The following is a 15,420-nucleotide window of genomic DNA, read 5'->3' on the forward strand; positions in this document are numbered from 1 at the left end:
GAGCGGTTTATGTTGGAAAAGGTTTTCCTTTATAAAAACAGGAAAGATATTTCCACTGCATTGGTGTTTTCTAAAAAGTACCAGAAAAGTTACTCGAGCATTGGAAAGGGTTGCTAACAGCTCTTTTAACAATGAAGTTGTCCAGATTTTTGATGCAGCAGTAGAAATGTAATGCAAAATTACAGAGAATGAATCTATTTATAGCTGTTAGAGGTTGATGAATGTAGCTGGCAGGATGTTGCCTGCGCAGGGATTCTCCTGTTGTTGTGCAGTGGCTCAGTAGGAGTGTTTGTTGCTCTGTGGGCACCCAGCCCTACGTATTTAGCAGCTGTGTTTTGCTGTGCTGACCTCCCAAAGCCTGTTGATGTCAGTGAAGCAAGGGACCCTCCTCATCTCTTTGGCTGTGTGCTGCTTTGACAAAATGCCTTTCACTAATAAATGCCGTATCCAGCTTTTGTTTGTGAATACAGAGCTCTCTGTTTGAGAGGAGCAGTGCAAAAGGCTGAGAGAAGGACTGATTGATGCCAAGTTCATGGCCTGACTCTACAGCTACAACAGAGACCGCAGGGTTTGTTTTGAAGTGTGCTGGGGTTTTTTTATTCACTCCCCATGCCTCACCCTTTGGCAGAGATACACAAGAAAAAGATGGATTGAATTGACATTCACGCTGTTTGAGGTGACATTTCTTTCCCCTCCCTCCCTTTTGACATCTGTCTCAAACAATCTGCATATGAGAAGCAGCCTGTTACTGCCTTGATGCACAAACTGTGGAGAAAATGCCCTGACAAAGGGAGAAAACACTCTCATGGTGTTTCAGCTTCTTGCAGAGAGCATTGCCCCCAGCCTTTCTGTGTGCTGCTGACAGTGAAGGAGTTGTTCATTGTGCTTCTCATTTCCGTGTCACATCTAATGACTGTGTTTCATAAGGAAAATGATCTTGTTCTTGAATGTCTGTCCTGAGTTGGTTTTGACAGAAATGCCTAGAGCATCATTATAGGTTTGGTGCAGCAGAACCATGGGCTTTTATCTGAAAAGTTTGGGCCCTGTAGGCAAAGCTGGGGGTTTCATTGCATGGTTTAGGCTAAGTCTGCATTAATCAGTGGGGTGGTGTAAAGGGAGCAGAGTATAAAACACCTCTGTGTTGATGTTGAGGACCCAGTGCTGACCTTTCCCTGCTTTTTGGAGAGTTTTATTTCCCACTTGCTAATGTCTGCTCCTTTGGACAGAGTGCCAAGGAGTAGCAGTTCGAGCACATCTGGTTTAATCTTGCCCAAAAGGAATTGAAGTAATATGCTCCAAGGCAGCTCTGTCATACCAACCAAGGAGCAGCAAAGTGGGGATGATCAGTGAATTTGCTTCAAAATCACATTTCTAATCTGAACTAAAGCTTTAATATAGAAACTGCCCTCAGGCTTTCGAAATCATTATTCTTTTTGGTTTGGGACACAGAGTGATGACAGAAGCAATGTGTTTTAAAAATGTCTTTTTGGATTACTGAGGCCCTTTCCTTCTGTAATACATTGGATGATATTCAGCCTCTAGACACTGCTTTGTTTTCTCCTAAAACTCTGAAAAGTTAGTATGAGAAGAAAATCTGCACAACTCCACTCTGCCACGTTCATAAACTATATCTCTTGCTTTTTAAGTTTAGGAATGAGACAAAAACAAAGGGAGATATCGTTAAAAAATAAATATTAAAAAAGGCAGAATTACTGGCCTGTGGAGTGTCTCTGTCCTTAGAATTAGCATATGTGTCAGGATAGGTAAAATAAAATATTTCTTCCTCAGGGCCTTAAAAATGAAGAAAGGTAGTGGAGCACTAGGAGGAAATAACAATTAATTCCAGTGTGTTTGTGCTAGACTAAAACAGGGTGATTTCTGTTAGAATTCCTCTGAAACAAAAAGCTAATGTAGCCTTTTCTCCAGCTATAAAGCTGTTGAGGTTCCAGCTTCTGACAGTAAATGATTTGGGGGGCAAGAGGGTTCTCTAGCAGAAAAAGTGCTTTTTTTAAATAAAAGAAATTTATGCATCTACAGGATTGTAAATTTCAGTATTTAATTTCTAGCTTATTTCGTCTTGGCAAATAGTTTAATCACTTCAAATTTCCAATTCTAACCTTATAAACAATGTTCTCCTTCCTCTCCTTCCTTCTTTCCTTCCAAATATTGGTAGACACGGATAACTGAGATCTGTGAATCTGGAAATCAACTGCAGTATTGTTCCACTTCTTTTCTGGCCTGTGGGGAGGGTACTGAGGTGCTGCTATTGCAGAAAAGTTGACCATTCCTTCAAAACTCTTGTCACATTAATGTCACCCCTTTCTTAGACTTCAGCAGTTAACCCTGCACTCTCCAGGGCTAAATAAAGTAGCTTTTGTAGCTGTTAATCTTTTACACCCCCTGTGCTCTGCAAATCTGATGGAATAATCAATATTTACACACTGAGCAGTTTAAGGGTGCCATTGCTAATACTGAAGTCGCAGCTGTAATTTGACAGCTAAGGACTAAGTAATTGTGTTGTAACAATACTGGAAGCAGTCTGTGTTGTTACCAAGTACTGTAGAACACATTCAAATTCTTTAAACAGCAATCTACATGCAAATTTTGCCTCTGAACTAAACCTTTCATCCAAGAGTTTAGGACATTTTAAAAAGTTGCAGCTACGTTTCTTATTTTCCTTGTTTCATGTTGATTAAGTTGCAGCACCTCAAATTAAGTTGGAAAATACAGTCTCAAGTAATGACCACCATGGTTAATCTGGCTCCTTGTCAAAGAAATAGGAGTAATATTCCAATTTCAATAAGGCCTCATAAAAATATAAATGTGAAAATACTACCTTATTTTCCAATTATACAAGTCCCAAAGCATATATCTCTACATTTATAGCTGTGTTTTTCATATTTATTCTTTTTACAACACTGAATATTTTCCGTGTGATTAAGGCTCGGAATTTTTATTTTGTAGCATTTTTATTAGGTACTTAATAAAGCTTTTGGTCTATGTAATGAGTATTTTTAAAGTAAACTGTGGCTTTATTAAATGCCTAGTGGCAAATGTGTAGTAATAAAACCAAATTTTTATCTCTTTTCTTTTCTGATCTACATTTTAATTCATTACAAACTTATAAAGAATTTAAGTTGGTAAAAATTTGTTTTTAGTTCTGTTTAAAGGAAGATAAAATACCAGGATCATGAGGAGTTTGATGTAACTGCAAGTGTGAGGGTTAAGCCAAAGAGAAAGTCAATTTTCATTCAAAAGGCTTTTGAAGTTCTAGGTCAGTAATTAACATGGAGGAGCTGTACCTAGATTAAAGGAGTGAAAAGGTAATAAATGATCAAGCTTCATCAGACAATTTAATAATAAAATAGGCAGCAGGTAAAAAGACCCCAACAAACCCAAAATGCCAAATAACAGCAATAACAAACAAGCACAAAAACCTGACCAACCTTAGAGAAAAAACCCACAACCCAAAATGGCAACAACAAAAACTTTCAGCTGCATCTTGGGCGCCAGCAGTGGCAATTCCCTCCCTGTTTAATTGCTGTTGGCATCTGGGTTCGATCCAGTGCTTTGCATGGACTGGGATAAAGGAACCATCTTCAAGGTGAATGGGATTTTATGACAGTGAAGTGGAAAGGTTTGTGTGGTCAGATGGACCCTGGATAATTTAGCTGAGAGAAAGGCAATTTATCCTAGTACAGATTTGACTCTGTGGGATCTGCAGGTCCTCCCAAGGGGCAGAAATGATTTAGGTATGATTTGTTAAAATAGCCTACTTTGTAGTTCTGTCAAAATTACTACAAAGGGAGGAAAAAACCCCTGGTTACTAACATGCAAAAGTTTCACTTTTCTGCCAAAAAAGTTACATCTTTGCTAAGTAAAGAAATCTGTTTTCAAAGGAATGTTGAAGAATAGAAAAAGCTTTTTAGAACAGCTAAATCCTAGTTTTTGAAGTCAATCTTGAGTTATAAACAAGTGAATTTGAGCTTGTTAAGATATCATCTGCTACTCCTGGAATTACTGGGCTCCTGGATCTTGCCCCAAGTGCCCCACTGTAATTAGGAAGTAGCTTAGTGTTCATCAAGGGTTCTCCAATGCTGCTGTGCAGTAACAAGGTACCTTGATTACTGCAGAGTATCTGAAGTGTTGCAGGTTCATACCTGACTTATTCCAGTGTTGTTCATTCATTGTTCCTCAAAAATCCTTGAGTCATTTTGGGTATTGTGTCTTACCTCAGTTCGAGAATCTTTCAAATCATCTTGTACCTTTCTGCAATTAATGCATTTCATCATGGGAACCCACACTTCTCTTCTTTGATTCTGCCAGGAGTTATTTTCAAGACTATTTACAGGTTAATTAACCTGTTTGCATGTTAGTTAGTCTGTAGAATGTGATATTAATTCATGAACACTCTGGAGGTGGTCAGATGGTATCATGGTGTCATTACCACTCTCATTCAGCTGAGGTTCAGTTTTATTCTGCCTCTCCCTCCTCTATCTTTGTAAATGCTGCAGGTGCAGTTCTGGGAGTAGGTAGAAGGAGTCTGTGCAACTTCTGTGTTGCAGACTCTCACTAATGATTCTAATAAAGCAAGAGTCAAAGCCTTAGTATTTGTTAGTCTTTTATAAGATTGTAAAATAACAACAGAGATAATTTCAGCATGTCTGGCAGAGCTGTTTCTATTCCTTGAGTGAGCCTCTCAAGAAGTCATACAGGACTGAATGAATGTCGAAGTTTGTTTCATTGCAAAACTGAAAATGAATTTGTGTGCAAAGAAGTTTTACATCTTTGCATCTTAATTTACAGCTTTGTCTTTAAATTTACATTGAGATCTTTTGGTTCTATCCAGAGGGGAGTCTTGCTTGTTCTTACGGAAATTGTTCTGAAAACACAAATCCTACAGCAGTGCTGTTCATTTTTCGAGGCTTGATGTCCAGCTTTTGGACAAGCTGGGTTAGTTTAAACTGTATGGCTTATTGAACAGGATATTGTTTAATTTTCTTTATTGAGAATCAGGTAATGCATGCCATTGCATTGTTACATTGTTGAATATGATACTGTCATGCTTTTATTTATTGACTGTAAGTCAGGCGTGAGTGATTTAAATCTGCAGTGTAGTAGGTGATATGTGCATTTCCAGAAAGCAAGATAGGAAATACTAATTTCTGAAGCTGCAATAAAGTGATGAAGATTTTTTGTTTTAAATAATTTGTTTTGCATATTTTAGGAATGTAATTTAATGTGCACATATTAAGAACAAATTCACAGTTCTTTGGGTACTTTGCAGTTCTATTGGTGATGCTTAGGCTGAAGTGGCCACAGTCTAATTAAATATATAAATATTTGTGTATGCACACACATTGTTTGGATTGTGCATTACTGTCACATTATAAAGCACTATGCCCATTTTAATTCAATGATTTCCAACTTTCTTGGCTGCCAAGAGGCTGTTTGACAAATCTTTAGGAAAAGGGCTGTAAATATGTCATTACAGAACAAATCACAGGCTCTCACACCCTCAAGGCTTCAGCTGAAATGAGCAAGCACTTTTAAGATGGCTCTTTGTAAAATAAATGCATCTATAACAGTTAAATATAACAACTGTGATTACTTGAAGGTTACAAAAGAGTACTTTGTTTTAATTTCCCTATGACATGAGCACTTAAACAGTTTCAGAAAGATAAGAAAAAACATGCTACTGAAGATTTTTCTTTCTATTTAAGTATTCTAGTGGCAGATGCTGAAGCCAGAATTGGAGATGCTCTGAAGGTTAAAAAGCAGAGCTTCTCCAGTGTAAGCCAAAGAGATATGTCCCTTAGGTAGAACTGTAAGAGTCAGTTCTCCTCCATATGGTGGGCGCAGAAAGGTGCTCAACTGCTTGGTAGAGAAATGAAAATCAAGAGGTAGCAGTTTGTTTACACCTTCTTAATTTCTTTTTGTGTGTGTATTTCTGTAATTCAGATGTATGTACAAAGCTCATATAAATATAAATAAGGATAAAAACTTGTATATCATAACATAAACAGTAAATGTGCTATTGCCAGGTTTTTCCTCAAGAGGAAGGTGCAGTTATTAACTTGTGTTTAAAGGAAAAACTTTTCTTCTTCAACATTTACAATTTTAGCACTACATGTGCATAGACTTTGAATCCATCCTTAGTTTTGTGTGCAAAATTCTAAATGCTGTGAAGTATGGATTTGTGGATCTTCAGGTGTTTAACACACTTGGTATAAGAGTGCTTTCAAAAATAAATTGTTTGCTTCAGTTCTGTGTCTGAATACTTAAAGCTAAAACTAATGCTTCGTTTTACCCAACCCCTGCTACCTCCAATAAATGAAAAGTAAGTTATTCCACATTTTCACTATACATAATTTGAGCAGGATACTTCTATCTAAAGGTGATGTTTTATTACTCTTGAGAAGAAGTTGAAATAGGACACATGGCTGTTTTCTTTGTGAGGACATCAGGTACCAAAAAAAGCACAATTACTGTATTATTTTGGTTAAAAAGAAATCTATGTGTAAGAGCCTGTATTTCTTGGTTGGAAAAGTTGCTGATTGTGTTAATTTTGTTGCAGCTTTACTTTTGGAAGCTCAGTCAACACCGTTTCAAATAACTCCTTCAACCATGGCAAATATTGTGAAAGGCCTGTATACACTACGACCAGGTAAAAAGGAAAAATGTTTGTATTGATCTCATCTTGTGATTGTCATTTGTTTGCCAAAATGTGTCTACTCTCTAATGGGTGCACTGTTAATAGTCAAAGTGTGTTGTGTTTTGTGCATCCTAATGCTCAGTTCTACCCTGGTTCTTGTTGCCCATCTTGTTGGTGACCTGGGCAAGGTACCATGTAAATACCAAATACATTTAAAAAAAAAAAGCCAGCCCTCTCTTCTGGAGACAAAGGGAAGATCCATTCCTTCTCTATAGAAATAAAGAAAGAAGGATATTAATGGGTCAGTCAGGGCAGAAATTTAGAAGTATGGAAATGGTGAAAGTTGTGTTAAGAGTCACTCTTCAAACAGCCAGGTCTTCAGCATGAGTTGCATGCCGAAGTTTCTTCTATGAAGCCATTTTTTTTTGGTATTATTTCTAATTTAACTCATGAACACATCGTGACAGCTTATGCAAACAACAGTTATATTGAAAGGAAAATGGTATTGCAGATTTTAATCAATTTTGGATGAGAATCTTTGGAGATTCCCTAAGTTTTGGAGAACTGAGGAGAGCCTTACCCTGTATTTGAGAAGTTTTTAGAAACAGGAAGTGTTCAAAATATCCATAAATAAGTGGTCCCTGTTTCCCTTGCTTTTACAGTACTGACAGTTTCTTACTTTGGCATGACTGAGAGAAGGATTGTGCCTGAGCTTCAGTCCATTTTTGCTTTGAAGTCCCCATTTATGTCAATAGAAATGAGGATGGGAATCCTTTACAAAAAGCTTTGGTGCAATATTTAGCATGTGTACAAACCAGGACTCTCTATTTACAAAATACACTTTCTGTAAGCAAAGATTATTTTTACATCAGCAAAATTAACATACTTCCATCAATTTTAAGACAATTCTAATTTCAGTTTTAGAAGGTGTTCAGGACCAAAGATAGAAGGGTGCATACATAAGTATAAAAGTGTTACTCTTTTGAAAGCAATTCAGGGTGGTTGTTTGACCACACTTCATATTGTAGGTGATGGACTTGTGATTTCGCAGTTTTCCATTTCAGATGATCCCTGTCCTGCTGTTCACAGCACAGCAGACACTGGTATGGGTTGGTATCATGGGCCTAACCAGATTCTGAGTAGTTGAAGAGCCCAGAATAGACTTCTTGGTGTGAAAGGCTGTTCTTTGGTGATCCTAGTTCTTGAGGATGAATTCTGAAACAGTCAGAGCAAGGGTTCCTCTGAGGCAGTGCTGCTCTCTTTCTCTGTGGGATTGCTCCATTGGATGTATCATGGGACTGGTGGGCAGATAACTGGGAGGTAAAGCAGAAAGTGGGGCCAGTGGAAGGTTTAGAGCAGCCTGTGAAGTGTCTGCAGTGCAGAGAGCAAAAGGAGAAGCGAAGCAGACGTGGCTGGCAGCCAGGGGCTTCCCCTTCTCTTTCTGTTCCTTTGTCTTCTCTTCAGGTTGAAGGTATCCAACAGCTGTCAGACTTCAAATGTTGCCAGAGAAGAATCTCTTTTAGTTCTAGCTCGGTACTGGGGCCAGTCCTTTTTAAAACCTCTATCAGTGATCTGGATGAGAGGTTTGAGTGTTGGTTTACAGGACAGTGGGAATTGTATAAAAATTTGTGATGTTCCTCAGTGAATTTTAAAGCATCCCTTTTTTCTAAGCAAAGATCAAATTTAAGGTAACTCCTACAGCCTGTGGAAGGTCTGGCTGCAGAAATAGTTGAGGGCTATTTATTTTTCTCAGAACTTGCTATACAGTTGCTGTAAACCCAGTTTTCCTCGTGTGCTTAAAGCCTTGAAGCCTTAAATTGTCTTGCTCCTGTAAAACAATGTAGAGAATGAAATCAGTGTAGAGAAATGAAATCACATTTCTGTCCTGAAGCTGAACTAGTACAGGTTAGAATTACATTATAAACATTAAAAAAGTGCTTGTCTGAGCTTTGGAAGATCAGTGAGAGAAATGCATGAATTCCTTTGAAATGGGGATGGAGCAGTAGGGTTGTATAGTGATACTACTGTGCTTTTTAGAAGAAAGGCTGAGGGAAGAGAAGGGTACGTTTTGGGGATAAATTTCTTGGAGTAAGGTCTTACAATCATTATCTAATTATCCAAGTGGGTTTGCTGATCATCAGTTGTCTGTCCTTTAGAGTGTCCAAAGGTCCTGTGAGATGCAGCAGGAACTGAATTTCAATTTGATGATGAGGTTTAGAAAAATAGTAGTTCTTTTATCTGCATGTAAACATTTGATTTCAACAGTCTCATTATTTGTTCTGCTTTAAGGCATGGTTTCTGTGGATTTTGGAGTTTTTCTTTTTTTCTTTTTTATTTTAATTCAAGATCCTAATATGTATTCAAAATAAAGTTACATTTGTCAAACAGTAAAATTTTCACAAAATATCTCTTCCGTGTATTTTGTTATTGCTTTCTCTGTTCTTACAGAATGGGTACAGATGGCACCAGCTTTATTTTCTAAATTCATCCCAAATATTCTACCCCCTGCTGTGGAATCTGAGCTTCAGGAATATGCTGCTCAAGACCAGAAACTTCAAAGAGAGCTTATTCAGAATGGATTTACTAGGTAATAATTATTAATTTTCAGGAGTGATTATGCAGGACAGTGCTGAAATGGTAAAAATGGATACACCTAAAAATATTGAAGTAATAATTTAAGAGTTAATAAAGAAAACCTTCACAATTCAGTATCTGAAATATGGCCTTATTTTCAATGTCTTTTGAGCACTAACAACCCTGCAGATGGTACCAAAAAAGTAGATGATTGGGAGGCTTGAAATTTTTTTATCAGATTGCTTGCCATTCATGCATTCCTGTGTTTTGGTTGTGTTTCTATTGCATGATCATGCTCCTGTTCAGCCTTTACTTTGGCTGTTTATTTTCTATAAGCTCTCTTTTATTCGTAGTGCTTCTGAAAATGTCGGTTTTCTCCTTACTTAACTTTCAGCGTTATTTATACAGTCAAGGTGTTTATTTTAAACAGGCATTTCCCATCTGAGTATTGAATTGGGGAGGGGGAAAAGGGAGAAGAACAAACAGTAAAAGACACAGCAGAAACTGTTCATACTGTAAATTGTTCCCTCTGGGAAGTGCCTGTTGCTCTGTGCTGTTCTATTTTTCTGCCCAGACAAAGGCACAGCACTTTCCACCATTTCTGCAGTAGTTTGACAATCTAAGATCAGGCTGGGAAGCCTCGTGCTCTACTCCCAGGAGGTTCATTTCTTCCTAAAGAGAAAACATCTTCATCTTTCAAGTTACCTGTGCAATGCTGAGAGTCTGGCCCTGTAGTTTGAACACCCAGTAGATGTGGGTATGTTTAGTGGTGGGTATATGCCTGCATTTCATACCCCATGCTTTTCCTCAAAGGTCACGTCTCTCTTCAAAGCTTGTTAAATTATTGAGCTTCAGAGCTCTACTATTGACCCAAATGCAAATGACGTGGTGCAGACTCTTTCCTTGTAAGGCTGTCTGTTGAGGAAAATAATTTTTTGAGAGATAAGCATAAAAATAAAACCATAATACCCTGGGCTGAGAAAAGCAGTGCATTTGGCCCAAGAAATAGGAGTGTGAGACTTTGTAACCAAGTAGGCATTTAATGCTGACAAAAGACTGTAATGTACAGAACAAAACAAAAAAGGGAACAATTTGGTGTTGTCAAACTTTCAGTCTTACTGATTCTGTAGGTGGCTGATAATAGTTCTGCTTACAAGTGCATTCCATCAGTTTCACACTGCTTAGAGAACTAAACGTGGCATTTCAAGTAGTAAGTCTATATCCACAAAACCAAACTGGTTTTTCAAACCAAACTGGTTTGAAAAATGTTTTTCTTTAGTTACCTGAAAATGAGAGAGACTTGGCTCTTGAAGTTCTTTCGGTGGTTTATAAAACTGTGTGAAAAAACTCTTAATCTGTCAGTCTGAAAAGATGCTCCTGAATCTTACAGACTCTCAGCAAGTCTGAGGTGACAACACTTGCTCTTTAAGCAGATTTTAGCACTTAATGGTGTTGATAAGCTGCTGTTGTTCAGCTAGAAGCTGATGTGCCATTACTGCTGCTGAATACTCCTCACTGTGCTGTGTTCCTCATGGTTATTGCTCTCAATCTTACTAATTCCGTAGGTGGCTGATAATAGCTCTGCTTACAAGTGCATTTCACCAGTTGCACACTCCATAGAGAACTAAACGTGACATTTCAAATAATAACAGTCTATATCCACAAAACCAAACTGGTTTTGAAAAATTTTCTTTAGTTACCTGAAAATGAGAGAGACTTGGCTGTGAAGTTCTTTTGGTTGGGGTTGATAGGGACCTTTAAAGGTCCAACCTCCGTGTGAAGAGCAGGGACATCTTTAACAGAGGTTTTCATGAAAATACCTTTCTTTGCCTTCTCTCCCAGAGGTGACCAGTCACGCAAGAGAGCTGGAGAAGAGTTAACTTACAGTAAGTATGGATCCAACCCTGCCCTCCAGTGTGCTCCAGCCCCTCACAGCTTGGGCATACAGGTTGTGGTGGACTTCTGGGTTCTCAGGGTCGTGGGGTGTCAGAGGCTGCATCTCTGCATGTAACAGCTGTCTGCAATGTAACCTTTACCATGCCAAGAAATGGTACAAACTGCTTGGATGTAGAGCCATTGGGGAATGGTATCTGTTCTGGTAGTGCTGTTAATTTCTGCTCATTTTATGGCCCTCTTTCCACCAAGTTTCCTCTTGTGCTTTCAGCTGAGTATGTTCACTTTATTCCCCACCGTAAAATGTCATACAGTTTTAAGATGAACTCTTACTATAGGCTGAAATGAGTGAATGGGCATTTTTGTGGTGTATCAGCTTCTGTTTACACTGTTAATGTTTCACAGACACTGCTGTGTTTTGGGGGAAGGGTGGCGAGGGACATAATGTGGAATTTTAATATGAGAGAATTTCTTTACTTTTTATATCATTTCAGATGGCTCATCAGCTTGTGCAAGCTCCAGGGGATACAGATAGTGAATATACTCGATCAGCTTCTATTCCTAGCCAGAACAGACACTGGAGGAGCGCAGGTGGTATCTGGAGCCTCCTTTGGCAACTGCTGATACTCAAGCTCTGACACGAACTATGCCTCAAAGAAGAGTTTTGGACTTTCTTCTTTATATATTAAAATGTCAGTTGCTGCTACAGTTGGGATGACTTTGAAAGACACAATTCCTTGGTCCGGCCTATCAACAAGCTCTTGTTCTGCAGCCTTTGTGAGGAATGCACCTTGAAAAACAATCCTTTCGAAGTGGAAATGGGCAGCCGAAATCAGCAGCTTCCAGAAGCATTAGAATGGAAGAATCCTTTTTGCACTCTTTTCTTAATGTTAAGGACATTCTTAAAACTAGTTAACACGTCAGTGTATTAGATTTTAAACTTCAAGTTATTTTCTGGAGCTTCTACTTAAATAATAAGAATAAAGTTTCATTATTTTGCAGTATTTGTTTGTTAGTTTAAAACCTGTCACCTTTTAAGAGTTGGTCCCATATAAATGTATCTTCTGTCAGGGAGTTTTGAATTCCAGATTTTTCTTTTAGCTCTTTTTTTTGTTACTTGGTATTTTGAAATCTGTTTTCCTATGTGTTTGTACTCTGTGCCTTCAGCTTGTGCACTTTGCGACTTTATAGACCATATTTTGTTACTGCAAAATGTGTTCTTGAGGAAAAACTTGATGTGAACAAACATGCTGCAAAGTTGCACTTTTCTCTTGCATTAGTGGGAAGTGAATATAAGGAGGAAGGAAGAAAAGTTGAACCTGTCACCATCACTAATAGTGACTTGGAAGTTTGTCCCCATTTATTTTTCACATGTATTATTGTTTAATGCAGGGACCAACTCTTGTAGAATCTCCCTTGCTGACTTTTCATTGGCCTCAGGAGTTTGACTGGATCATCCTTGTCCCTTCCAACTCAGACTGTTCTGTGATTCTATGATTCCATAATTGCAGTAGACGGAGATGAAAATTCCAGACTGAACAAAATACCAAGATGTGATTTATGTTGTGCTCTGTAGAAACATTGTGGGCAGAACTCTCCAGTCTGGTAGGTCACCAAAGTGCATCTCCATCAGGACAAGATTTGCACTGGGCTGAACAATGGTACCTGTCCAACATCACCTTGTGGCTCCTGTGCCATTTCTCCTGGTGGGGGGGATGTGATGGGGCTGTGACAGTGGATGTAGTCAGAATCAGGGATCTGAGGAGTGGTGTAGCGTGTTCATGTGCCCATCTGCCTCCTGCCTCCAGTCTTGTGTACTGGAGATCCAGCTGAGCCCAGTTCCAGGGGATCTGGGCCTAGGGGCTAAGTCTGCTCATTGTGATGTGGATTTTAATCAGCAGTATGGCTAATGCAGCTCTTTCATGAGGGGAGAAACATACTTGAAAAAGCAGTTTGATTACAGGGTTTGGGTTTTTTTCATTCCTATGGATTTTTTTTTATCACCTTTAGTTACGAAGAGAAATAGGTTGGTAATATAAAAAGTCTTTCTGAAGTGAAATAAAAGTTTGTTCAGTTTTTTCTGGCACAACGCTTATGCCTGTTTCAAAAAACAACACAAAATACCAACACAACTCCTTTCATGCTTGTATGGGTTCATTACACAATGCAAGAAAAAAAGAAAAAAAATAGATGCGGCAGGGACAAAGTTTCTTTTTGTTTTGTATCCAGGCTTTATGTCAGTGAATTGAATTCCGTCAGTGTCTCATCAGCCACTTTGGCAATGTGGTTTGGTTGGAGGGTGGAGGAGGAAGAATGAGTTTGACACTGCTGGGATTGACAGATTCAAATATGATTTCCCTATGTGTTTCTTGGCATATTTGCAAAGCCTGTTTAATTTTGAGGAAGTGTTTCTTTTAAAATGAAAACCTAATGCTTCAGTGTTTTGTGTTCAATGTGGAACAATGCCAGCAGTCTGAACTCATCCCCAGTAGTGTAAACCAAGCCACTCTGAGTAGGGGTTTTCAGGTGTTGGTAGTATCTGCTTCGACCTTGCTACCAGGTACTTAAAATGGAGCAGAATTAGATAAAATCAGGGGGTTTGAAAATTTTGTTGAAGTGTGCTGTGGAGAAGTTAATGAAGGCTAATAAGGAACAAAAACAATTTGCCAGCTTCCAGGTTTTTAAAGTTTTGGCTTTAAACAAAGATAAAACCTCTGATAGTGTCCTTAGCTTTAAAAATCACTGTCTGCTGAAATGGCAATATTCTTGAGTTAAGAATAGATGCATTAACCTAATTTGGTTAAAGTTTGTTTACAACTTTATTACCATCCTAGTTCACACAGTACAGTAACCAAGCTCTGTCATCTTTGTCAAGGGATCAGTTTTTCTCTGTTCTTAAAGTAGTTTTACTGGTTCAGGTTTGTAAGTAACATGTAGTGCTTTTGCTTCATGTCTGAGGCAAGGGTTTAACATTCATTTTCCATTGCATTATGTTTGGGACACAAACTTCTAGAGTGACAATTCCATCAAAGGTAAAGCATTCCTGTCAGTGTGGTCCACTGTGTATGCACTGAGTAGGGCTTGGATGCTTCTAGTCCTGTGTAGCACTGTCACCACTGGCCCCCATGCCTGAGAAATCTGTTTGTTAAGCACTGTATTATGTTGTAAATTTGGCATTACAATTCCTGTATGTTTTGGCATTATTTACATAATGCTGAAATGTTGTTTATCTGTTGAAGACATTATCATTGTGACTGAGCATGGAACAGAATACAGGATACTATACTAAATTATTTTGTTTCTCTGTAAACTTGCATTTTACTTACAGTCAAACTAACACAGCCAACTTGAGCATTGGTACTGTAAAGCCACAATTACCAACAGCATGATCCTAACTTCAGTATTTAATTTAACCAAATAACTTGTGGTGAATCTGTTGCATCTGTAGCTTACTCTGTTAAGCAGTAAAGTTGGTTATACAATGGGTGTCCTCTTTATGTTGCACTGGTTCTATAGCCAAGCTTGCTACATTAAAATATTTTTAGATTAATTTCATTTCTTTATTTGAGAAGTTGAACTATTTAAATTCCACATGCTGACTAATGGTCAGCAGTTGTTGATACATGGTTCAGATGGTCTTTGGCACAAATGGTGGGGTGGGGGGCCTAACCAGATAAGTACCCAACTCTTCTTCAGCTGCGTCTCCTTCCTGCAGTTGTTGGGGAAATGTTTACAGTTTAATGCATTGAAGAAGAAGTTTTTGACTCCTGCAATTTGATAGAAATACCATCAGCCAGACTCATCCCTTTTAATTTGTCCCTGACATGATTATTTACTTTCTAAAAACTAAGAAAACCAAACAAACCCCCAAGAACTACAAAGGCATGTTTTAAGTGACTGAAAAATGTTTTTCATGTACACTGTGACAACCCCAGTGAAAGGAGTATTCTGTAGAACTATGGAATAAAAAAACAACCACTTGAATTTGACTCCTGTCATCAAGCCCTCTCCAGCAGAGAGAAAACAAAGAGTTTTGTTTTGTTTTGGTTTTGATTTTTTGTGTGCTGCATTGACATGCACAAGGTATCCAGAGGGCACTTAGTTCAGCTCCCAGTGTGGGTCTTTAGGATCAGTTGACTGCAACCATCCTGGATTCCATCTGGCATAAACAATTATCTTTTTGGTAGCTTACAAACTTCAGGTATTGGTAACCATGGCAGGCGTGAAACGGGTGGGTGTACTCTGGCAGGTGTCATTCCAGTAATTACAGGTTATGGGAATTTGTCCCAGGGGATTTA

General features: G+C 38.4%; 1 protein-coding gene across 1 annotated transcript in view; it reads left to right on the forward strand.

Moving 5' to 3' along the window:
- The window catches only part of CACUL1 (CDK2 associated cullin domain 1), a gene marked incomplete at its 5' end in the record, with an annotated part of 45,031 nt that extends 30,354 nt beyond the window's left edge, over positions 1–14,677 (forward strand). Inside the window, 4 exons of the mRNA XM_008643183.2 lie at positions 6,578–6,667; positions 9,104–9,242; positions 11,072–11,115; positions 11,617–14,677. Of these exons, the coding sequence (XP_008641405.2) occupies positions 6,578–6,667; positions 9,104–9,242; positions 11,072–11,115; positions 11,617–11,657 (314 nt within the window). The remainder of the gene's footprint in view (positions 1–6,577; positions 6,668–9,103; positions 9,243–11,071; positions 11,116–11,616) is intronic.
- Positions 14,678–15,420: the final 743 nt, after the last annotated feature.

The sequence above is a fragment of the Corvus brachyrhynchos genome, unplaced genomic scaffold (genome assembly GCF_000691975.1).
Source record: "Corvus brachyrhynchos isolate BGI_N302 unplaced genomic scaffold, ASM69197v1 scaffold319, whole genome shotgun sequence".
Classification (NCBI taxonomy): Eukaryota; Metazoa; Chordata; class Aves; order Passeriformes; family Corvidae; genus Corvus; species Corvus brachyrhynchos.